The 24,075-nt window shown below is 43.1% G+C and overlaps 1 protein-coding gene across 1 annotated transcript; it reads right to left on the bottom strand.

Annotated features, from left to right (window-relative positions):
* Positions 1 to 1,474: 1,474 nt before the first annotated feature.
* LOC114632734 (sphingolipid delta(4)-desaturase DES1-like) lies at positions 1,475 to 13,266 on the bottom strand (the record flags this gene model as incomplete). The annotated part of the gene is made up of 4 exons (XM_028781360.1): positions 13,127 to 13,266; positions 5,222 to 5,961; positions 3,113 to 3,254; positions 1,475 to 1,582 (listed from the first exon to the last, which is right to left on the bottom strand). Coding segments are annotated over exons 1-4 (1,072 nt in total), but the record flags the coding sequence as incomplete, so codon positions are not given.
* Positions 13,267 to 24,075: the final 10,809 nt, after the last annotated feature.

The following is a 24,075-nucleotide window of genomic DNA, read 5'->3' as shown; positions in this document are numbered from 1 at the left end:
GTGCGACACCACCGCCCGGCTATTTAGTTCTAATAGAACTATTAAAAAAAAAAAAGACCCTGTCAAGAAAAATAGATATAGAAAAAAAGCAAACTGAATTAACAACAACAACAAAACCCCCACAAGAACAGAGCAGATAGTTGGGTTGGGGAAATGAATCGAAGGGAGAAAAACGTAGAAAAGAGAAGCATCTTTAAGGAGCTTTACTAGATAAAGGCTGTTGACTTTTCTGGGGTGAGTCCTCTTGTGACTCAGAACTCACTCTTTAAGGCACCTACTTGAGGAGTGGGTAGTTTCAAGCAGCCTGAGCTACCTGGATGTTCCCTGGAAACAATGTTGAATGCTTCTATCTACTGACCCACAGCTAAAGGATCACCAGCTATAGGCAGAGGTGCCAAGGGTGTCCTGGTAGTGATCACTAGAATTGGTGGCATAACAAGTAACTAAACTCGGTGAAGCCAGAGGCACAGTCCATGCTTTCCCAGATTGAGAATGACAAAGCCAACTGCCACAGAGTAATTAATATTCCTCATTCCTCGTCAGTGTTTCCTGTGACCTCAGGAGCCAAGAACACAGGAGAGTGGGAGCAGAGAGACAAGAGAATGACAATTACAAGACTTGACTATAAGTGCCTGCAGGGGCCAAAAGAGGTTGTTGAATCAGTGGAACTGCTGTTATAGACAATTGTGGGCCCCCATGTGGCTGCTGGAAATTAAACCTGGATCCTCTGGAAGAGAAGTCTTAACCTCTCAGTCATCTCTTCAGACCCAAATTTTATACCCTTTAATGTTTGTTTGTTATTTTGAGACAGGATTTCTCTGCGTGGCCCTGGCTGTTCTAGAACTGGATCTGTGTACCAAGGTGGCCATGAACTCATAGATCTACCTGCCTCTGCCACTCAAGTGTTGAGATTAAAGGTGTGCACCACCATGCTCATCTGCCTTTTATTTGTTTATGATAGTGGTGCTTCCCTAAAGGCTTTTTTTGTGAGGTAGCACATGTTAGCCTACTCTGTAGCTGTGGGTAAGTCCTTTGGGCTATCAATGTCACTTTGTAGATCTCTTTCCCAGGCATATTAGGTCCCCTGGAGCCCTCTCACACTGAACCTGTGAAACCCTGATTAGTCCCCTAAGACTTGGGATAGAGAATGATGAGGGATAGGTGGTGTGACACCACTGGGGTAGCACAGCTTCTAGGCAGGTCTCTCCTCTCCTATCTATCCACTCAGGACAGTGATCCTTAAATGTAAATCCCTTTGGCATGGGACTCTTTGCTTAATAACTTTCTCTGTCCCTTCCATATCACAGGGATTCAAGTGCCTAAGATCAACCTTTAGTGAAGAGGGACTGAAGCTGACCAACATGCAACTCTATTTCCTCACTGCTCAGAGAGACTTTAAAAACTTATGTAACTCTGTGAAGAGAAAAGAGAAGATACAGTAGATGTACAATTCCATGAAGAGCTGAAAGATTACCACTGGGGACACTGTGTCCTTGAGTTGTCTCAGGAGTCAGAGTGAGGATGAGCTTCTCTTGCCCACTGAGTTGCTTCTTCATGCCTGGTTGCTCCGTGGTTCCTAATGCTAAGGAACCATGCATCGGAAAGGCGTTTAATGTGAAGGTCTCTGAGCCGAGAGCTGAGTGCAGGGAAGGAGTTGGCTGTATTAGGACCAGTACAGGGTGTGGGGGAGGCTCTGACTGTGGCAGTCTTGAGTATGGAAGAAAGGAATGTGCTGGAGCTGGCACAGGACAATGACCAGGGAGGCGAGGACACAATATGTAATAGGCAGGCATGAGCCAGATACTGCAAGGCTGCCCATCGCAAATATGTGCAACATGTATATATGTGGCAAACCTGATCTCTCTTTTCTTCTCAGCTTTCCTTACTTGTATGAACCCAAGCTGGAGGCAGACATGGCTTGCTGCATTCCCTGGAGTATAGTATAAGGACATGACAGGAGAGTGAAGGAAGCATCCACCCCATGGATGATTATCTTCCCAATTACTGAGATTCTGTCTCAGCTTCCAGACACTCCTTTCCAACTAAAGAAATCAGTTCCCAACCCTTTCTTTTATATGTGGACAAGGAGAGGCTCTTTGTGGCTATGTAACTGAAGACTTATCATTATAGACAGTCCTTAAACTTAGAATGAGGTTAGCTCAGAACTGCTTCCATTTTCCCACCATGTTAAAAGGAATCTGGCCAACTTGAAAGAAGTTACTTCATATTTTTGGATCCTCATATTTTTTTTTTTTTTAGAAAGAAATGATGTCAAACTGAAGCAGGGTGATCATTTTCCTGAGGTGTGCATGCATTGCCCCCTGAGCTTTTGAGAACAGAGATGATAGATTGAGGAGGTGGTTCAGAGGGTGAAAAGCTTGAGGTTCAAGCATGTAGATCCATGTTCAAAGCCCCAGAAACTACATAAAGCTCAGTACAGTAGAGGGCCCCAAGTGATTCTCCTTCCCAGCCTCCCTCAGACCATATGTAAGGCATATGTGGTGTATGCCACCACAGCCTATGAATCTTTCTAGTCTTTTTTGTAGGAAGAAAAATGTAAAGTTTCCCCAAGAACTAATGTAACAATATAACACAGAGAAAAGACAATTGAATACCAAACAAACACCAAAGAACAAGCCAGTAAGTGAATTTTGATTGACAACACAGCCTGTTAGCATTTTTATTAAAATAAAACTTAATGTTGTAAATCATGTAATAAAGTGGATATTTCATGATGTGCTTGCCAAGTTATAGACATAGATGAAGAGACCACAAGAAATGATAATTTACTATCAATAAGCAAGTGCCCTGTAGGCAGAGCTGAGCACTGTAACAGTCAAGTAGACTGAAAACCAGAGTGAATCCTTGATATCATGGAGATCTGAGTTTAAACTGTAGCAAGACAGCTTCTGACCATCACTGATCCCAAGTTTAACCAGTCAAAAATTCAGGCTGGGAAGGTAGCTCATTGGCAGAGATCTTGATGAGCATGTACAGTGCTCTAAGTTAAATTACCAGTGAGAGAAACAGAATGGGGAAGATGTTTCCACATTGTTAGCTATTATAAAGCTGTGGGGAGGGGTTTTCTTTGGCTCTGGTGATGGTTATTTACTTAGAACCTCGTTCCCTTTCAGAGGCCTCTTTATCCTCGAGTAGGGGCTCATTGTGTCATCCATCACAAAGTCATACAGTGCCTTCACCCAGGAGCTGTGATGTGGGAGCTCATCGTAGTACTCAGCTGCGATTCTCCTCACCTGGAAGTGAGCACACAGAGAAGTGAGCTATGTCATTGAGGCCTCAGGACACAGACAGAGGGACAAAATCCAGCCAAAGGGCAACAACACCTCTGTTCATGAATAAGGACAATCTGTAGATCACACACATAACTGCCTCTACCGCAACCAACGTTGAATTTAGAGTCTAGCCAATGGCAATCAATTTAGCTTAGCAGCTGGAACAGAAAACCACTGGAGATCTAAAACTGTAAAATGACAGAGCCAGTTCAAAGTTCAGATCCTAAAAAAAGCACTTAAGATGCTCTTGAGGATTGAGAATATATTATCAACCAGGAGAAAATAAAAGTTGATATTTTTTTCATATTTTAAGGACATAAAATAAAAATTAATACATTTCTTACTGTTTGTTGTTATCCTAGAGAATTTATTAGTCTCATATCCAGTGCAATTCAAATGCTGACATTGTAAATCCCTGGGTATCCGCTGTCTTTACAATCTTGTGAACAGGTGGAAAAAGATATCCTTAAAAAGTGTTTTGTGAACAACAAATCTCAGTAAAAATAAGTAAAAAACAAACTTCAAAAATTGGAGTATTAGTTGGACATGGTGGTAAGTGCCTTTAATCCCAGCAATCAGGACACAGAGGCAGGTGGATCTCTATGAGTTAGAGGCCAGCCTGGTCTACAGAGTGAGCTTCAGGCCAGCCAAGGATTTCATAATTCAGTGATTCACAGAGGAAAGAAACAATATCTGTACTCTGTTCAGAGTAGACTGACACCAGGAACTGGAGGCTAGCGACATATCACACCAACTCAAGGTTGTGTTCACTCAACCACATGCTTTGTTTACACAAACCTTTATTCTGATTATGTAAGGATTATCAAAAAGTTGGAAGAATAGTCAAAGTAATCTTCAGCCACTTCTTCAGTTTACCAGTTCTGCAGCAGAGGTGCCCTCTGTGATGTTCTGTATAAAATGAGCCACAGCCTTTGCTCTTCTTGCTGAACATGTTGGGAGTTGCAGATGTAATTCATAGTTGTGCTGGGTCATCCCTCAGTATTTCGCCATGCCATATTTTATAAACCACAGTACTGTCACACTGCAGCTACATTGCACAATGCTTTATTTTGATGAGAGAACGTCTTGGCTTGAGGAGTATAGGATTGGTCCCTGTCCATTCATTTTGTAGATCATTTTTGCAGGTCACCTCATCTGTATTTCATAAAAGGGTGGGAAGATTATAGGAGCCCGGGGGTGGGTGAAGGATTGTTGCAAAATAGTGTCTTCTTGATTGAGTCAGTCAAAAAATCAAGCATAGAAGCATGCGAGGCACATGAAGCCCCTGGCTGAGGAGCTTTGGTTCTTACAGGCTTCTGGAGTAGGGAGGGTCAGTTCTCTCAGGACAGCCATCCCTGTAGGTTCTCCATGCTCTGTTAATGACCACACCCATGAAGCAAGGAGAGAATAGATGAGACCCAGTGGGCCATGAAACAAGGAGAGAATTGATGAGACCCAGTGGGCTATGAAAAGAAGACACGAATTGGAGGGAGAATTTGCCAGGGTCAGGGTCTTGTAAAATAGGGGATTGGTATTGTCAAAATATGCTGCATATATGTATGAAATTCCCAAAGAATGAAATAGAAAATACATACATCTTAACAGAGCCTGTCAGCTCAAAATGCAGCTGGTGTTCCCTTTACACAGGAATTTGATTTTTAATTGAGGTGTTTTTTTTTTTATCAAGTAATAAGTTTGTACATCTTCTGACACTTCTGAATTCTAATCGTGATCATCAAGTGTAAGGATCAAAGAGAGTGAAGGTTACTAAAACTAGTCTGTCAGACACTGGGTGTACACTATGCTTTCCTTTTTATTTTGAAGTAAATTTTTGTTTGATAAAACATACTTTTTTTTAATGAACAAGGAAAGGCTAATTTAATTTAGATCCATCAGAAATTAAAACAATAAATCAGAACTTCTCTTACCTGTGGAAGACGACTTCCAGGAACACTGGGGAAGTCATGATGTTCGTTGTGATAGCCTCCGTTGAACATGAAAAGGTTGAGAGGCCCATAATATGAGTTTGTGTCTTGCCCCTTTAAGAACATGTAGTGGTCAGCTATAAAATGCCCAGAAATTGGGTTCAAACCCAGGCCAAGTAGGGAGGCCAACATGTAGACTAAAGATTTAATTCCAAAAACATAGTAAACTATAATGTTAAAAATGATCTGGGTCACAATATTGATAGTTTCCAGATAAGTAACTGGTTTGGGGTTGACGAAGTAAGGTCTAAGAAAAAGAAACAAAGGCTGAAAAACAACCCATATAAGCTTCCTGAAAGTGGTGCAGAAGAACCAGCCCTCAAAGTCAGAAGGAGCATCCACATCAATGCCAGCAGCTCCAAGGTATCGATGGTGATCTATGTGATACATTTTATAGGAAATTGAATATGGAACCCCAAAAGGGAGATTAGTAAATATTCCAAACCAGCGGTTCCACAGAGCCCTGTGGTGGCCAAAGGGGAAATTGTGGGAAATCTCATGGATAGCCAGAGTCACTGAGTGGTTAATGGAGCTGCCAAAGACAAAGGCCCAAAATATGACCCATTTCCACTGTAAGTCTTTGACTAAGTAAAATGAAGCCAACTGGACAAGAAGCATCATGGTTATGATCCAGATCAGGTTAGGGTCGGGTTTCATCAAGGATTTTATCTCTGGATACTTTGCTGTAAGAAAAAAATACAACAAGAATTATAAGTGGAAAAAATACAATATAATTATACACAATTATAATCAACACACCTAAGAAATTATAATGAGGTCTGGAGAGACAGAGCTTAGTGGAGAGACAGTGCTTGTGTGTAGAAATGAGGATCTGAGTTTGATCTCCAGAACCCAAGGCAAAGAGCCAAGTGTGCTAGCAAGATTTTGTAACCTCTAAGCTAAGAGGGCAGAGACAGGTAGGTCCTTAGGGCTACATTAAGTAAAGTTTCCTAGCTCAATGTTTTACCATCTGCAAGGGTATAATGACAAATCAAGATTGATAAAGTATGCATCCCTTGCTGAAATAGTTTATTATCATTTAGTTAGTATTTTGAGCACTTAATAATATGAGAAATATTGTACTATAATAAAATACTGTAATTATCCTTTTTCTAATTTTTTTTTTTTGGTTTTTCGAGACAGGGTTTCTTTGTGTAGCCCTGGCTGTCCTAGAACTCACTCTGTAGACCAGGCTGGCCTCGAACTCAGAAATCTGCCTGCCTCTGCCTCCCAAGTGCTGGGATTAAAGGCGTGCGAATATTCTTTTTTCTAAAGATTTATTTATTGCGTGTATGTGAGTACACTGTCGCTGCCTTCAGACACACCAGAAGAGGGCACCAGATCTCATTACAGATGGTTGTGAGCCACCATGTGGTTGCTGGGAATTGAACTCAGGACCTCTGGGAGAGCAGTCAGTGTTGTAAGCCACTGAGCCATCTCTCCTGCCCCCTCTAAGTATTCTTGAATTTAGGTGACAGATTTTATCCTTCAACAAAAGACATGATATAGATGAAATACTAGTGTATTTAACAATTATAGAAAAATAAGAAGATTTAGCCATACTCTAAAAAGCATAGTGCAGATATTAACAAAACTGGTTGTTTCCCATACACGGACTGAATAATATAATGAGAAGAAATAGTCAAAGCATGAACAACTATGTAAAGAGTCTCAGTCTGGGCATGGTGGTGCACACCGTCCATCACTCAGGAGGCAGAGGTAGGACATCTCCGAGAGTGAGGTCAGTCTGGGCTACAAGGTGAGTTCCTCAACATTCAGGGATATGTAGAGAGACCTTGTCTTGAAAGAAAAGATTCTCAGGACATAGAAATTAAGTCAGGAATGCTCAAATTAGAAAAAATCTCTTAGGGCCTAAAACTTTGACAGGTAGTTTTGTTATTTTAGTCAAAAGTTCTTTGGGAAGTAAATATAAAACTTGCTTTTATGTTTATGTAATACAAATTTCATCTCTTTGGAGTGTGTGTACCAGGAATAGATCCTGGCACATGCAAGAGAAGTGAGCCCTACCCTGAGCCCTAGAGATCTGAAGTATTGTTTTTAGATGGACTCGTGCTTTGTTGTCCAGGGTGGTCATATCGCCCAATGTCTTTACTTTGTTAATGGGAAAAGCATGATATAGACTAATTCTATATATCTTTTTATTTAAATTACCATTTTATTTATTTTTAATAATGTATTTATTTTTGTTTAGTTATATATTTGTGCCCTGAGTTTTGCCTATCTGTATGTCTGTATGAGGGTGTCAGATCCCCTGGAACAATAGTTATAGACTATTGTGAACTGTCTTGTGCGTACTGGGAACTGAACCTTGGTCCTTTGGAAGAACAGCCAGTGCTCTTAACTACTGAGCCATGTCTCCAGCCCCCAAGTTACCATTTTATAAATATATTAATTATACATATTAATGAGCTTCAGTGTGCTTTTTTTCATGCACATATAGCCCGTGCAGATCAAACCTTCTGTTTTCCTTTCCCACTTTTCCTCCATTCACTTCCTAACCTCTAGTAACTGTGATTCCACTTTCAAGTCAGCTTCCTCTGGCTTCTGCATGTGGAGGAGAAGCTGTGGTGCTTATCTTTCTGTCTCGTTTACATTTAACACAATTATCTCTAGTTCACCACATTATCTACTAATTACTGCATGTGTATGGTTCTGTGTGCAAAGGTCAATGTCCTTAGTCACTGTCCACCTCAGATTTTACAGGTTCTTTTTAAAGATTTATTTATGTATATAAGTGTTTTGCCTGCATGTATATAGATGTTCCACATGTGTGCATGGTGTACATTGATGTCAGAAGAGGACATCAGATCTCCTGGAACTAGAGTTACCAATGACTGTGAGCCATCATGTGAGGGCCTGGGTCTTCTGTAAGAGCAGTAAAGTACTCTTAACCACTGAGGCATCTCTCCACAACTCCACCTTGTATTTTGAGACAGAGCCTATAGCTGAATTTGAAGCTCACTGATTGACTATGCTTACTGACCAAAAAGCCCCAGAGATCCTCCTGTCTCTGTGACCCCTGTTCCAGAATGGCTGACACATGCATCTGCACCTGGCTTTAACATCAGTGCTGAGTCCTCATGCCTGCATGACAAGCACTTACAGACCTCTGAGATCTTTCTCCAGCTCATTTCGTTCTTCATTGCCACAGTAGTTTAATGATACACTGTTGTGCGCCTCACACTTTCTTTATCCCACCTGCTTGTTGATGAGCACCTCAGCGAATTCCATAGTTTAGCTGTTGGGAACGCCGTAACACATAAGAATGTGCAGTGTCTCTTTTATATGCCGATTTGTGTTCATTTTAGAGGCATAGCAGGAAGTAGGAGAAATGAATAGATATGAAACTTATTTTTGGTGTTTTTGGGGAATAATAGAACTTTTAAGAATTGTTTGAGAAAACTTCATACTGTTCTTCATAATAACTATATAGTTTATGCCCCCAATAGCAGTGTGTAAATGTTTCTTTTCTCTGTATCCTCCCCAGTGTTAAACAGGTACAGTCATTTAACTTGGAGTGGAATATTACTATAGTTTCAGTTACATTTCTCTAATGTCTAAGGATACTAAGAATTTTTTCATCGATTTCCTGGTCATTTGTGGATTTTGTTTGTTTTGTTTTTGAAAAGTGTCTCTTGAAATCATTTACTCCTTTTAAACTTGGGTTAGCGGATGTTTTGTTGTTGTAATCCTCATGTATTCTACTATTAGCTCTGGCACATGACTAGCTGGCAAATGTCTTGCATTCTGTACATTTTCTCCTTGCACAGTTGATTATTTTCTCTCCTCTGCAGAAGGTTAAAATCCTATTTTCAATTGTTGTTGCCTTTTAACTCCAATCCAGAAAATGATTGCTGTGTCAGCATCCCAACAGTTTCTCCTGTGTCTTCTGTCAGCTGTTTCTGGTCTTATATTTAGGCACTGATGCCTTTGCGATTGTATTTTGTTGTTTTGACAGGGTCTCTTCCACGTAGTTTGCCTGGTCTGGAACTCACAGCAACCTGCCTGCCTGGGGTTAAAATTGTGTGCCTCCTAACCCAGTTTGAGTCAGTTTTTTAGTATGTTATAAGAGTCAAATTTCAATGTCATATATGTAAATAATTCCATGATTTTGTGTGTCTACTTCAGTTTTTCATCAATATTATTGAATTTTCATTGTTGAAGTCTATTATTTCATTGGTAACATTTATTTTGTGCTATTTAACTTACAGATATTGTGAAGGTGACTGACTTAGTGTTTTTCTTTCTCATCAAGTATTTTTTGGGGGGCAATACAGGGAAGCTAGGGATTTTTAGTTTAAAAAAAGTTATTTTATGTAAGCTAGACATAATAGCTTACACCTTTAATTCCAGCACTCAAGAGGCAGAGGCAGGCAGATCTCTGTGATCTCAGAAACAGCCTCACTTACAAAAACAAATTCTAGGACAGTCAGGGCTACACAGAGAAATTCTGTCTCGAAAAAAAAAGATTTTGTATGTGAATGTTCTGCCTGTATGTATGTATGTATGTATGTATGTATGTATGTATGTGTCAGAGGAGACTGTTGGATGCCCTGGCACTGGAATAACAAATGTTTGTGAATCACCATGTCAGTGCCAGGAAGCAAATCGGAAGTTTCTGCAAGAGCAATATGTTCTCTAAACTTCTGAGCCATCTCTCCAACCCCAAAAGTAAAAAAATATTTTTAAAGATATATTCTTGCTGTATTGGCAAGATCGGTCTCAGACTTGTGGATTCATGCAAACCTCCCGCCTCAGCCTCCCAAATAGCAAGTACACAGGTGTGCAGTCATGACCAGCAAATAAGCTACTGTTTGTATGCTGATGTTGTGTTCCGCCATGTTAGTGAGTTTGCTAGTTCCAGTAGCGTTTGTGTGGAGTCTGTTTTTCTACCTGTACTGTCACATGGGCAGACAGAACATTGGACTTTCCACCTTATTTGTATCTCCTGCCTTCTATCACCTATTGACTCCTTCTAAAACGTTGTAGGAACAGTAAGTGGCACCCTTGCCTTCTTCCTGAATGCAGAGCAAATGCTTCGGGTTCTTATTCAGAAAAGGGGAAGAAAAGGTGAGGGGAAAGAGAACAGGGTAGGAGAGAGAGAAAGAGAGGGGGGTAATGAGAGAGAGAACAGTAAGTGGCACCCCTGCCTTCTTCCTGAATGCAGAGAAAATGCTTTGAGTTCTTTCCTTGTTCAGTATGATACTGGCTGTGGCCTCTTGTGGGCTGTTCGAGCATCCAACCATCCAGCTACGTCCCCAGCCCCACTTCCATAAATTCTCTGCCAAGCATTTCACTCACAGAAGTTTCTGCAACTTCCATTGCTAAAAGCCAGTTCTGTTCTTTTTCTGGCATCCTATTACCTTGTTTCACTTAAATTCTGTAGTTTGTTTTGAGATTTTTGAGTGTGTTTGGTAGATCAGTCATCTCTGCCAGTTTTATGGTGTAGACTTCTTAGAAAGTGATTTTCCTTTGAAGATGTGCCTGAAGTGGGAGTTTGTTGTGCACTGTTGACTGTATTCCAATATAGTCTCCCTATCCCATCTGTGGCTGTGACTGATGACTTTGTCCCAATGTATCCTATAGCAGAGGCAGTGACAGCCACTTTCCTCTAGGGTGTTCTGACAGTGGGGACATGCAAATAGTTCAGGCAGCGTGTTGTAGACAGCAGTGGATATGAAGTCCTCACAGTCCAGCTTCTTGTTTGGTGCAGCTGGAGATCTGTGTAGGGCAGTGGGCACTGTGGAGGCTAACTCTGCAGTGACAAGGGCCTGTGCACTGTCAGCCCCTGCATTGGTGAAGTGCCGAAGCCTTGTTCTCTGACCTCTCAGAGATACGGGCTCACAGAGGCAGCGGTGGGAAGCACAGCACCCTCTCTTTGGCACCTTCGCCCCAGCACACTCTTTCAGCTGAAGTGCATTCCTGGAGCAGAAGCGCATCTGGAGGGAGCTGGGTGGAGTTTCTCTCCATCTCCTGTGCTCTTGGACACCCCTAAGGGGATAAAGCATGAAGTGGACTTCTAGCACTAACTCTAAATGTAGATGGAAAGCGTCGGAACTCCTGTCTTCCCCAAAGGTCAACGTGTATTTCAGAAGTACACTGTCATTTGGATGATGTCATTTAAATAGGTTCCCATGGTCTGTTTCCTTCCTTCCTTTATGTCTCCAGAAATGGAACACTGAGGGGTAAAAAGGGTATTTTTCATCACACCATTTAGCTTTTCAAGGGAGATAGTTCATGGGTGATAAGTTGTGCAGAAAGATTCAATGCTAGAAAAGCATAAAAAGCACACTTTATTGCTTCATTGATTTTTCTGATTACTGAAGAGAAAACTAAATTTGAGCATCACTTTCTGCAAGGTTGGCCATCACATTGTTCTTATGCAAGATGCAGATAAGGTTTAGATAAGATGTACCACATAGTAGCTCATATAAAACAGGTACAAGTGAGCTGCAATATTGTTCAGGAAGACGGAAGAAACCCAAGAATTAGATAAAAGTCTTCTATGGGGCTACCTTAAAATGCAATGTAAAGGTTGCCACACACACTGCTGTGAACTCATCTAACATAAGACATTTCTAACTTAGATACTCATAAAACTTGGAGCCTTGTCTTTTCTTTGGACAAATGTTGCCAAGGCTGCTGCTATGTGAAGCCCTGGGTTTGGTCTCACTGGAGGGAGGGAGCTCCTCATATTCAAAGCCCTTCCCATAGGTTTCATTGGTTTTAAGCAACCAACTTATTGGTTAGAAGCATATTCTGTGTAGACTGCCAGCCCAGATTAGCATCCTCCTAGCATTTATCTCCTTCCCTCTCACTGCACCTTTAAAAGGCAGAAAAGTAGGGAGACTGCCATGAGAGAAGTCAGGCAATACTGAAAAGCAACCAGCTCAAAAGCCTGCAGGTCATGAAGGGGAGCCTGGGAGAGATGAGAGAGCTCTCTGTGAAACACAGACGTTCCAGTATACTCTAGAGCTGTAAGGCCCGCTTAGCCTGCGATAAACACCCTAAGTGAACAAACTGTCAGGACAAGCCAGGTTGTAGTATTAGGCTGGTCATCTGTGCTTTAGTGTCTTCACGCTAACACCATAAAGGAGGAAAAGTGTCTATGAACTGCCCTTCCGATGTCACACGATTGTGGGAGATTCACAAAGAAGCACACCAGAACCTGGCTTCTCTAATAAGCCCTGCAGTCCCATCACCAGTGAGGACTTCAGACTGCACTGCTTCATGCTTACTTGGCTCCAAGGGTCCCAGAATTTCCCAGAGCTACTTCCTGAGCCACACACTCCAGTGGCAGCCTATTTAGGTAAATCACTACCCAGTGGTCATCTGAGGAATCTTCTAGCTAATGGATAAGGCCTGGGATTTCTCAGGCTGAAGATCACCAGGTTCAGCTGGGATTGCCCACACTCAGGGACTGGCCTGTGCCACTTCACCACACGGGTGAATCTTGGTGGTGGTGGTGGTGGTGGTGGTGGTGTGTGTGTGTGTGTGTGTGTGTGTGTGTGTGTGAGAGAGAGAGAGAGAGAGACAGAGAGAGAGAGAGAGAGAGACAGAGAGAGAGAGAGACAGAGAGAGAGAGAGAGAGAGACAGAGAGAGAGAGAGAGAGAGACAGAGAGAGAGAGAGAGACAGAGAGAGAGAGAGAGAGAGAGAGAGAGAGAGAGAGAGAGAGAGAGAGAGAGAGAGAGAGAGAGATGATTGGGGTGAAGATTGGGGTGAATACATCCCTAAGGCTGAGCACCCTGAGTCCAGACCGGGCTTCTCTTTCTGCTGGGCTCCAGGTACTGGCTACACACTCTGAAACATATGCACAAGACCTCACCCAGGATCTCCCGTCTCCTCTGCGCATGTGGCTCATCCGTGTAGACCCACTCAAAATCTTCCCGAGAAACATGGCTGCCCATTGCTCTGCGCGGACCTCTCTGGGTTCTGCTCCAAGTCCAACGTCTTGAAAGCAAAGGAGGTAGAAGCTGCTGCAAGCTCTGGTCGGCAGGTTCCTGTGCTGGGTTGAGTAGAGTAGCAGGTGGGCAGAGCCCAGCCTGCTCCTCCCACTCACCCCACCCAACCCTCTTCTGGCTCCTAGCTCTGGGGCCAGAGTAGGAAGAATTTGTTGCTAGCTAGGTCTGAGGTTCCTTAGTGCATGAGCACCCGTGGGGTCCAGCTCCTGTGTCTACTGTCTATCCCTCATCTCAGGACAAAATGGGAAAGGAAAGAAATGTCTGAGGGTAGAGAGGCTGCTGCCCAGAACCTCCTGGAACTGAGGATCCTAAGGTGGCTGCAAGTTTTCAAGACAGGAGGCTGCCCGCTTTTACACACTCAGCACCCTGAATTGTGGTTAGATGTTTAGGTTCCAAAGCAAATGACCAGCAGAGCCCGCTGTGTCTGCTTCTCAAACAGAAAGGTTCTTGCACCCAGAAGAACACAGGTGCTGGAAAGCCAGCAGCCAAACAAGAGCTTGTGAGAAAGACCACATAGAATCTGTCATTCTGATGTATGTCAAGAGCGGACATTGTGTTTCAAAATTAACTACCACTGTGGGTCCAGAAAAGAAACCAAGACGAGGATGGCAGAAGGTAGACAGTGTGCTTCCTAATAACAGGACACACCATACACTCTAGCTAAACTACACACTCCCACACCATGCCACACACACACACAGACCCAAATCCATTGAGTCCCCTGGCTCAGATTGCCACTGTATAGAAACTAGGAAGGACAGAGGGCAATGCACAGCACAGAGGTGCTGTCAGTCTGAGCTGTCTGTAGAGAGCAGTGACCACAGTGACCCAGGTTTTCAATAATTATAATTCTAGGGACATAAAAAAAGGGATCTGAAAGAAGGAAAGGCTGTTGAAAGATGTTCAACCACCTTCAGTGCGTTTGACATATTAAGATTAGGATACAGATTTTGTAGTTTTAAAAACAGATTTGGCATTTAATTTAAATCACTGGAGGTGTCAGGAAGTTACCGTTAAAATGTTAATGAGGATATAGTATTTTATGGTTATAGTTTCTCAAAAGAGTTCTTCTCCTTTAGAGGTAAGTACCAGATAAATACCAGGAAAAAGTACCCTAAACTAAGACAGCTACAATAGGAAGCTATGCTGTGCTACTGCTACAAACTAGAGTTCTCCATGTATTAATATGAAATAGACCCCAAGGCATATCATGTGTTAGATGTAAAGCAGTAGGCATGAACAGTAGGCTACACAATAAATGTACATGCTTTCTTGCATATGCATAAATACACAAGTCACGCAAGCATGGACTACATCGTGCAGGAGGAAGTGGGTGAGAGGATGCCAGTGGAATAGTTTCCCATTAAATGTAAACAGTGACCCTCAGGGTGCTGTGATTTCAGTGTGTGCCCCTTTGCCAAGGCACTAGTCATTTTAAAGCAATTTTCCAGGAATATTTTCCTTGTGTGTGCTTTCCTTAAAACTCACAAACGTACTTCTTCACCATGTCCAAGGTCTCTCCACAGAGCTACGTTTTCCCCATAAGCTTTGTGAAGGCTCAACCCACCTTAAGATCCTAGCCACAGTGCTCCCCACCCTTGTCTGTAGGGTGGGAGCATGTGCTCACCCTGGGTCCTCCAGTTTGCACACTGCATGAAGAATAACAGCTTCCCACAGCCCCTGCCCTCCCTGTATCTCCAGCTATGCTTAGGTTTTTCACTTGCTGTCAGCACCCCTGATTCAGGCCAACCCTGGAGCTTGCTGGTACACAAACTGGTGCCTGCTTAGACTGTTTTCTTGATTCCCTCTTGATATCAGAGCTCAAGTGTATGTCCTGGGCTGGCCTTTTCTGGCTGCTTGGGAGCGTTTTGGACTCTCTCCCATTCTGTTACATTGAGAATTTGTAAATGTAGACTCTATGGAAGGGTAAGGAGAAATAAAATCAGATAAAAATGTAACCTTTTAAAAAGTAGAGTTTGAAATTCTAAGAAAAGAATTTGAGGGCTAGAATGATTATGATAGAGACCCACTGCTTTAGCTGTATCTAGATTTGCAGTTTCAAAAGCTTTGTGGTGTAAGAAGAAAAAAGTAATGTGAGCAAAGCATGGGCCAATGCTTTAGAATTTGAAATGTCCTCAGTTTGTTATCTAGCTTTTATCTTTCTTATTAGTCTTGGCAAGAGGTTTCAATGATGTAGTTACCCTGTCATTCTGGAAGACACAGCTAGTGTCATGTGAAGGCCCTGGCAAGTCTGCAGAGCTCCTGACATGGCAGGCAGCGTCAGGTGAGGTACGAAGCCTTCCCTCTGCTTCTCTAACTGATTAGTTCATTAACTGTGATCTGGGCTATGTGCTTGAGACAGGTGACCGACCCTCTCTAGGTGATGCTGCTGTCACATCTGTGATCCCCTTTCCTCGGACTGGGACTCGCCACCACACCCAGCTACCATTTCATTTTCGAGCAGACATTTGAATGATCTTTCCTTCTTTCTTTCTTTCTTTCTTTCTTTCTTTTCTTTTTTTTTTTTTGTGTGTGTGTGAGACAGGGTTTCTCTGTGCAGCCCTGGCTGTCCTGGAACTCACTCTGTAAACCAGGCTGGCCTCGAACTCAGAAATTCGCCTGCCTCTGCCTCCCAAGTGCTGGGATTAAAGGCGTGGACTTGAATGATCTTTCAATTGAACTTTTATAATGACTTTAAAAGGTTCGTGCCTGTGAGATGCTTTGTCAGTGTTAATTCACAGGAGGAAAATTATAGTAAGCATTCCTTACTCACTTTAGAACAAACATTGATCATAATATCTTCTTCTGGATATCAAGTGGGCCCAGCATCCAGTCTGTAATTCTTTGCCAATAAATATGTGATTTGTCCTTGTGCTTTTATACTAATAACAATATTTTTCAGTTAAAACACCCACAAGTATGTCTAATTAGAGCAGAGCCGATATGAGACCAATATTCCACCATGCCTGTCAGCGGTCTGCCCCTCAGGCCTCCCTTGGCATTGCTGTCCCTGGCTGGCACCGGAGGCTACTGTGCCATTTACTGCTGGCATTTCTAGGTCCACATGCTGTCCAGTCTCAGTGTCTACCAGCTGAGCTGCTTCACCTTCTCTTCTAGCACACAGCCTTCCCAGGGCTCTGGGCCTCCCTCTTTCAGAGGGATGCCTTCCAGTGGCTCAGTTGCTCGCTCAGTTCTGTGGGATACTTTGGGGTTCTGTGGGTTTGTCCTCATGCGTGTGGATTTAGACATCTCAGGTCCCAATTGTTAATCTACTGCTCAAGTGGCATGTGGCAGGTGAACACCCTGTGATGTTAGGCTGTCTGGTTATCCTACAAAACCCAGATGATCACTTCTGCTTTCCTTTTGCTTCCCAACTCAGCTCAAGACCAAAAGCAGACTGTGGGGGAAACAGTTTCATGATCTCAACAGCAGCAACAAATGTGATGGAATCCAGTTCCTTTTTTAGCATCATTTTTCATACAATCCGATGGGACTGACTTGTCAAAGTAAGATAGATTGAAAAAGTAATGTACAAAAGCACTCTGTGTTTTTATATGCCAGCAATGACTGTTTCAAAGTTGCAGTTAAATGGAACAACAACACTTATGAAGACTCAAAAAATGCGTCTAGAAACAAATCTAACCAAAGGTTTGCTAGACCATTAAGATTAAATGTCAACAGTTAGGTTGGAAGTATACAAGGGAGTGAAGCTGGGCTTGGTGGTGACAAGCAGTCTACCGCTCAGCACCAAACTCTGGCCAATAGCATTAGCTCTTTATAAAAAAGACAGACATTAAAGACATGCATACTCCATGAAACAGACAATACTAATAGACTGGGTTAAATCCCATAAAAATGTTAGTTAGTTGCCCCATTCAGTTAGTTGACTGACAGATTCTAACAAAGTTCCAAGTAGAATTTTGTTGGAAATTGTGCAGATGGTTTTTCAATTCACATGGAAGAATAACAACAAAACCAAGTAACACCAAGATATCTGCAGAGAAGAAGGAAAATGACCTTGCCGGAAGTTGTAAGTTTTTATACATTTTTAATATGTCATTTATAGAGCACCATGGCTATCTCAGGCTGCTGTAAAAAAAATTATCATAGACAAGGTGGATCCCGGAAAACAAAGACATGTTCTTCTAAGTCACAGGTAGACAACTGTATGACCTTGGCACTGGCAGTTTTACTGGTGAGGTAACTCTTCCTAATTCATACAGGACATCTTCTCTCTGTGTCCTCAGGGAAGCTCCCCTGGGTTTTGTTTTGTTTTGTTTTTTTAAATGGGGGAATTAGTCCTATAAATGAAATTCTACTCTCACTTCTTCAGGGCCATGCCTAGAAATACCATAACATTGGTATGCAGCAGATGAGTTTTCCTGGAGGAAACAATATTATTGACAAATACATAAAGAACCTAATAATAGGAGCAGAAGACAATGTCCAGCAAGAAATCCTACGAGTATGTAGTACTGTAAGATCAGTGAAGAAGAGAAAGTTGTGAGACCAACCCACCTGCACTGTACACCAACACCGATTCCGGCAGACAACGACTGAGATGTGGACAGTAAGACTAAGACGCTTTTAAACCTAGGAGACATAGAACGTGTTACAGTTAGGGGAAGACTTAATAAAAGACAAAAAGCACATGGAGATACATTGGTCACTAAGTGTGCGCCTCAGTGGTCGAGGGCATGCTTAGCTTGAAGAGGCTGCAGGTACATTCCTGGAACCACAAACCAAGAGCAAAGAAGAGAACAGTTAAGATCTGTTTGTGACAAGACTCCAGAGACATGAGTGGAAAGTCAAGCTGCACACCAAGAGAAAGTGACTGCAACATGTATGATCAAGGAAGAGTTCTGACCCAAAATACAAGGAGGAAAGAGGAATAGTAAACAAGAAACAAAGGACTTATCAGGACAAGAAGCACTGTGGCTTTGCAGTCAAGGTCTAATGAGGAGGACACGAGCCCTTTCAAGGCCTGATAACATAGGATTCTATTGTTACACAGATAGTGCCAGGTTCAGAGTCAAGGCACACAAGGAAGAGACACTGTCCCTCAGTTGGAAGGCCTCCTCCTCAGATAAGAGACAGTGGGACTTCAGCACCATGTCACCTAGTTACACCAGAGCTGCAGAGGGCCCCAGTCAGGACCCGGAGCCCAAATGACAGAAAGTGGGACCTGAGGGAGAAAAGGAGGGATGTAAGTCCTTGGCTTCTCCCTCCATCTTCCCTCCTGTGTCTCCCATTAGGCAAACAGCCAGAATCCAGCTGATAGGGGAGCCTTAGCAACAGCCTGCAGGGCCTGCTGCTCTGCACAGCAGGAATGAGTCTGGGGCTAAATAGGTATGAGTGTATGTAAATCTCCCAGGTTGATGTGAAACATGCCCCTCCCCTGTTATCAGGGACACGTGGATAAAAGGCACAGAAGGATATGTTTTCAGAAACTCTTACTGCCAGAGTGAAGGAATGGGGAACTCTGATACCTACTCTATAGTGCAGCAAACATAAAAAAAAAAGGTGTGAGTCTGTGATAGCAACTTACAATCTCTAGAAATTGTCTCAGAGATGTCCATCGCATCAACATTCACCCAAGAAAACATGAGCCTCATTCGCTTGTGGGGGGGTGTGCCCTGGTATCTGGGCCATGCATGGTGGGCTATTTCTCTTCTTCAAAGCTCAGTGTGAAGATTCTGCATCTTATACAGCTGTTTTGAAAAACAGACTCTCTGCTCCCCAGCTCCTGGAACTCCAGAGCCTCCATGGAACCACGGGACTCTGACTACAGTCCTACAGCATTGCTCATTCCCTTCCAGCTTCTCCTTACTGCAAAGACAGGGAATTCTGAAAGCAGTCCAGGGCTACTATCACACTCACTGTAGCTACCCACTCCGACCCGCAGAATTAAACGGCAACACATGGAGCTCTTCTCAAAGCCGTCTATTCAGGAACCCTGTCTTCTTCTCCAATGGCCCCCGAGCCTCTCTCCATGGTCCTTAAGTCTCCTGCCTGCACCACTCAGATTCTGCCACGAATGCGTTCTCGATTGGTTCCGTGCAGCACTCGTTAGATGGTCTGATCTTACGTTGCAGCGAGTCTGCACAGTGCTAACTGTGGACGGGGCTTTCCAAGGGTGTATGAGGAAGTCAGGTGCCATTTTGGACTGGCTGCTGCACCCGCTCTTCACAATTCCCCCTTTTATTTAATTTTGGCCGAGAGAATGCCTGTGTTAGGTTGCCCCTTGGGACAATGCTCCTTTCCCTTCATCGGGAATCAAAGAGCTCTGGTTTGGTCCCTGTCTTAGGTTGGTAACACGTCTAAGGAGTCTTACCCATCTCTGACTACTTCTCTAGCATGCCGAGCCACACTTCAGGAGATTGACCCATCTCCACCGCTGCAAATGCTTGCACCATAAAGGCCTGATTCTTAGCCTGTCGAGCTCTCATGTTACACATTCACCAGAACACTAGGCAACTGATGAGGAGCAGGCACAGAGCCACACACACCCCAATTCAAGCCCACTCCTTCAGATGAGACATTGCTTGAAGTGTGTAGTCGGTCAGAAGTGAGTAGAATTAATATGCACGATGGACTGGGATAGGTCTCTCATCAGGGCATCAAATTCACCTGACCAATTACCTACAAGATACTGGGAAAGGGCTTTAGACAAATTACCTGCTCTGCTAAAATTTTGAAAGGGCATGGAGGTCACACAAAGTCCCGAATATTTCCACTGGCATCCCAATTGAGCTAATTCCATCAATATATCCACCTGTTCCTGTACCAAATCCACTCTCTGATTAAGAAGCAGAATGCCTGCTTTCAATTGACTATTTACCTGGCATTGAATATCCAATGCCTCTGCAACTCCTGCAGACAAATCATTTAGGGTGGCTGCTGTCTGATCCGTTGTAGCCAAAGCAACAATGGCTGCCATGGTGGCCGTAGCAGACACTGCAATAGCTGCAATTATTGCTGCAGTAATGCCAAAATGTCTCTTTGATCTAAACAAGGTCATGGCCAAAGGGGCTTCAATAGGCCACGGAATATAACGAGGCATTCTGGCAACAACAGTCAGAGAAAACTTACTTGCATCCCAACAGGTGGCATAAAAGCAGGTTTGATTACTACCTTGCAAATAACTATCATTATAACTACCATTATATAATATAAAAACGAAAGGAGGCTACACACATACCGGTGTAGGCCCATAACTAACATTTTGACCAATACTTAATAACCCCACAGAATTTTCAAAACTATCACTACTATTCCAACTGAAACTAGCATTACCCATCCCTCCCCCAATAACATACTCATAACAGAAATATCAGTACAACTATCATTAGCCCCACACATCATCCACAAATCAAAAGGATTACTATGCATTACTTGGGATGGATTTTGATATGTCCAATTATACCCTGAAAAGGTGGCATTATGACCAGTGCCAATATATGGAGAGGCCAAGGCTTTGGATAAACTGATAGAATACCCCACCTATACTCATCACCCTGATTCAGGGGAAGACGCATCCAAAGGAGCCACAGCAATGGGCAAGAAAGGGTCACTGGATGCATCCCGTGGAGAAGCATCTTGAACAGCAGTCTGAATCACTCGCGTCAGGCGCTCAGGAATCCACACCGGATGATCCCAAGTCTGGGGAAACACACAAACAGACCCTCTCGCCCAGACCAACACCGGATCGGGGCCATTCCCCTGGCCTGTGAGCACATCCTTCCAAAGCACCTGACCTTTGTCAGTCGTATCAGGCTGAACATGCCAATCAGCGGCAGACCAACCTTGCTTATCCACTTGAAAAAAATTTAAGGTAAGAAGAGCTATAGCAAGATGGTCTCTTGGGGTTCTGCCATGGGCTATTCTCCCCTATTGTTTTAGAAGACACTCTTTCAATGTGTGATGAGCATGCTCAAAATTCCTTGCCTTGAGGATTATAAGGCAATCCATGGGAAAGACTTACACCCATGGCTTTACAAAAGGACACTAAAGAAGAAGAAGTATAAGCAGGCCCATTATCAGTTTTTAGGGCAGATGGTAATCCCCACGCACTCCAGGCCTCAAAGCAATGTGATATGACATGTCTTGCCTTCTCCCCCATTTGCAGGGATGCAAAAATTATACCTGAGGCAGTATCCACTGAAACATGAATATATTTTAATTTACCAAACTCTGGGAAGTGGATAACAACCATCTGCCAAATATGCAAAGGGCACAACCCTCGTGGATTGACCCCGACTGATACCTGAGGTAACATAGGAACAGAGGAACAGCAATTTTTTACAATATCTCTGGCCTGCGCTCTAGTAATGGCAAAGCAAGTAGCCAGGGTCTTGGCATTAACATGAAATTGTGAATGAAATTGTCTGCCACACTCCTCAGAAGAAAAGGTGGTGAAAGCAAAAATCGCTCTCGAGGCTTTATCAGCCAAATCATTACCCTCTGCCAATGGTCCTGGCAGTCCTGTATGGGCACGAATATGTTGAATGGAAAATGGACATTCTCTTTGCCAAATAAGATTTTGTAACTGCATCAATAATTCTCCAATTATACTTCTCAAATTTATTTTCCCAGTAATTTCTAAACATTTCAAAATATTTACCACATACTGTGAATCTGAAATTAAATTAAAAGAACAGGAAAATTGTTGAAATACCCGAATTGCAATTTGTAACTCTGCCACCTGGGGGGATGCGGATGGAAAATTAATAACAACAGGAGCAGATCCTGCTACCACATAAGCTGTAGGATAATAGGTTAATGTTTTAGCTGGAGAAATTTTTGGATGAATCCAAAGCAAAGGAGCGCCTTGCCATATTACAACAGTAGGTTGTTTTTCTGTAGCTAAAATACACAGCCAAATAGGTTGCGATTCCTCCCTACGGCCCAAGGCGGCTTACTGTATCCCTTGCTCCACCAATTTTAAAGCCACTCTGGCATCCTCAGTCAAATAACGTGGGGAGGTTAATTCCGGATTACCAGGCAAAATATCATACAAGGGCTGTACTGTTTATTGGATAACTTAAGATATGGCCGAATCCATTGAATATCACCTAATAACTTTTGAAAATCATTTAAGGTGGCCAGATTATCTACTCCAAACTGAATCTTTTGAGGAGCTACCTTTTCTGAAAAAAATCTGTGCTCCTAAATAATTTAAAACTTGACCTTTCTGAACTTTCTCAGGGGCAATAATCAAACCTTTAACTTTCAATTCCTGTATGGTAAGATGATATGCCTCTTCTAACATTACTTCACAGGGAGCTGACAAAAGAAAATCATCCGTATAGTGATAACATTTAAGCTTAGGAAACTGCTCCCTTACTTTTGCTAGGGCTGCATCAACATAGAGCTGACACATAGTAGGGCTGTTTGACATGCCTTGGGGTAAAACAACCCATTCATATCTGGCATCAGGCTGCTCATGATTCAACGATGGTACAGTAAAGGCAAATCTTTTGGTATCCTTATCATTCAGTGGGATCGAGAAAAAACAATCCTTAATATCCACCACAATAATGGGCCAATGTTTAGGTAACGTAGAAGGGAGAGGTAATCCCCTCTGCACAGATCCCATAATCATCATTCGTTTATTTATTGCCCTTAGATCATGTAAAAGGCTCCATTTTTTAGATTTTTTTCTTAATTACAAAAATAGGTGTATTCCATGGGGAGGTGAATGGTTGTAAATGTCCTAACAACATCTGGTCTTTAATCAAAGCATGAGCAGCTTGTAATTTCTCTGAGGGAAGCGGCCACTGAGGAACCCACACAGGCTTCTCAGAAATCCACATAATGGGAAGAGCTTCCCCAGTGGCCCCTAGGAAAACCCCAGTCCCCTTTTATCATTCTTAATTTTGACAGGCAGGGCGATCTTGCGTCCTTGTGAATACTTCCCCAATCCATGTCCTGAATCTTGCATCACTTTGTGTGCTTGGGGGCTATACATGCCTTCATTGGTCAGCACAAATCCCATCTCCTTCAGGAGATCTCTCCCCCATAGGGAAATAGGCATTTCAAGTACATAAGGTTGAAACACCCCAGAACACCCCTCCTCATCCTGCCAATGCAACATTCAGGAACTTATTTCCGGTTCCTGGGCGTATCCCAGTCCTCTCAACATTTGATCAGAACTTTGTTTAGGCCAACCGGACGGCCAATCCTTTTTACTAATGATACTTTTATCGGCCCTGGTGTCCAGGAGGCCTGAAAGTTTCTTTCCTTCCACTAGCAATTGTTAAAGGGGTCGAGACTCAAGATTCAAAGAGCAGAATACAGCACTAGTGCCAGTTGATCCAAACCCTTTATCTCCTCTTTCTACTTCCTTGGATGGAAAATTCTCATGGCAGCTAGGCAAAATCAATAATTGTGCCAATTTATCCCCAGGTGATATGGCTGAAATGCCTCAGGGAGAGGAAATCATAATCTTTACTCTCCCCGTATAATCTGGATCTATTACACCGGGATGTTCTATCAGCCCCTGCATATTAATAGAACTTCTCCCTATCAGCAGACCAACTGTCTTGGGTGGTAATGGACCTTTAAAATCAGTATCTACTAATTGTGGTCCCATCTGAGGGGTTAATATGAGTCTGGTGGTGGAATAGAGGTCAAGTCCCGCACTCCCTTTGGTGGCTCTTCTGGGTGGTTCCATTGCATGGGCGGTCTCAGGCTTGGCCAATTCCCTGTTGTTGCCCCATTCTCTGTGACTGCCCCATATATTTGAGGGCCCTGGGGCTGGGGGCCCCGTGTCACGGTTTTTGGCCGGGCTCCTCCATTACCAGCAGCTAAA

Source organism: Grammomys surdaster, unplaced genomic scaffold, assembly GCF_004785775.1.
Source record: "Grammomys surdaster isolate TR1022 unplaced genomic scaffold, NIH_TR_1.0 411, whole genome shotgun sequence".
Taxonomy (NCBI): domain Eukaryota; kingdom Metazoa; phylum Chordata; class Mammalia; order Rodentia; family Muridae; genus Grammomys; species Grammomys surdaster.
The sequence above is the reverse complement of the archived record's forward strand: the minus strand, read 5'-3'. Positions and strand labels throughout refer to the sequence as shown.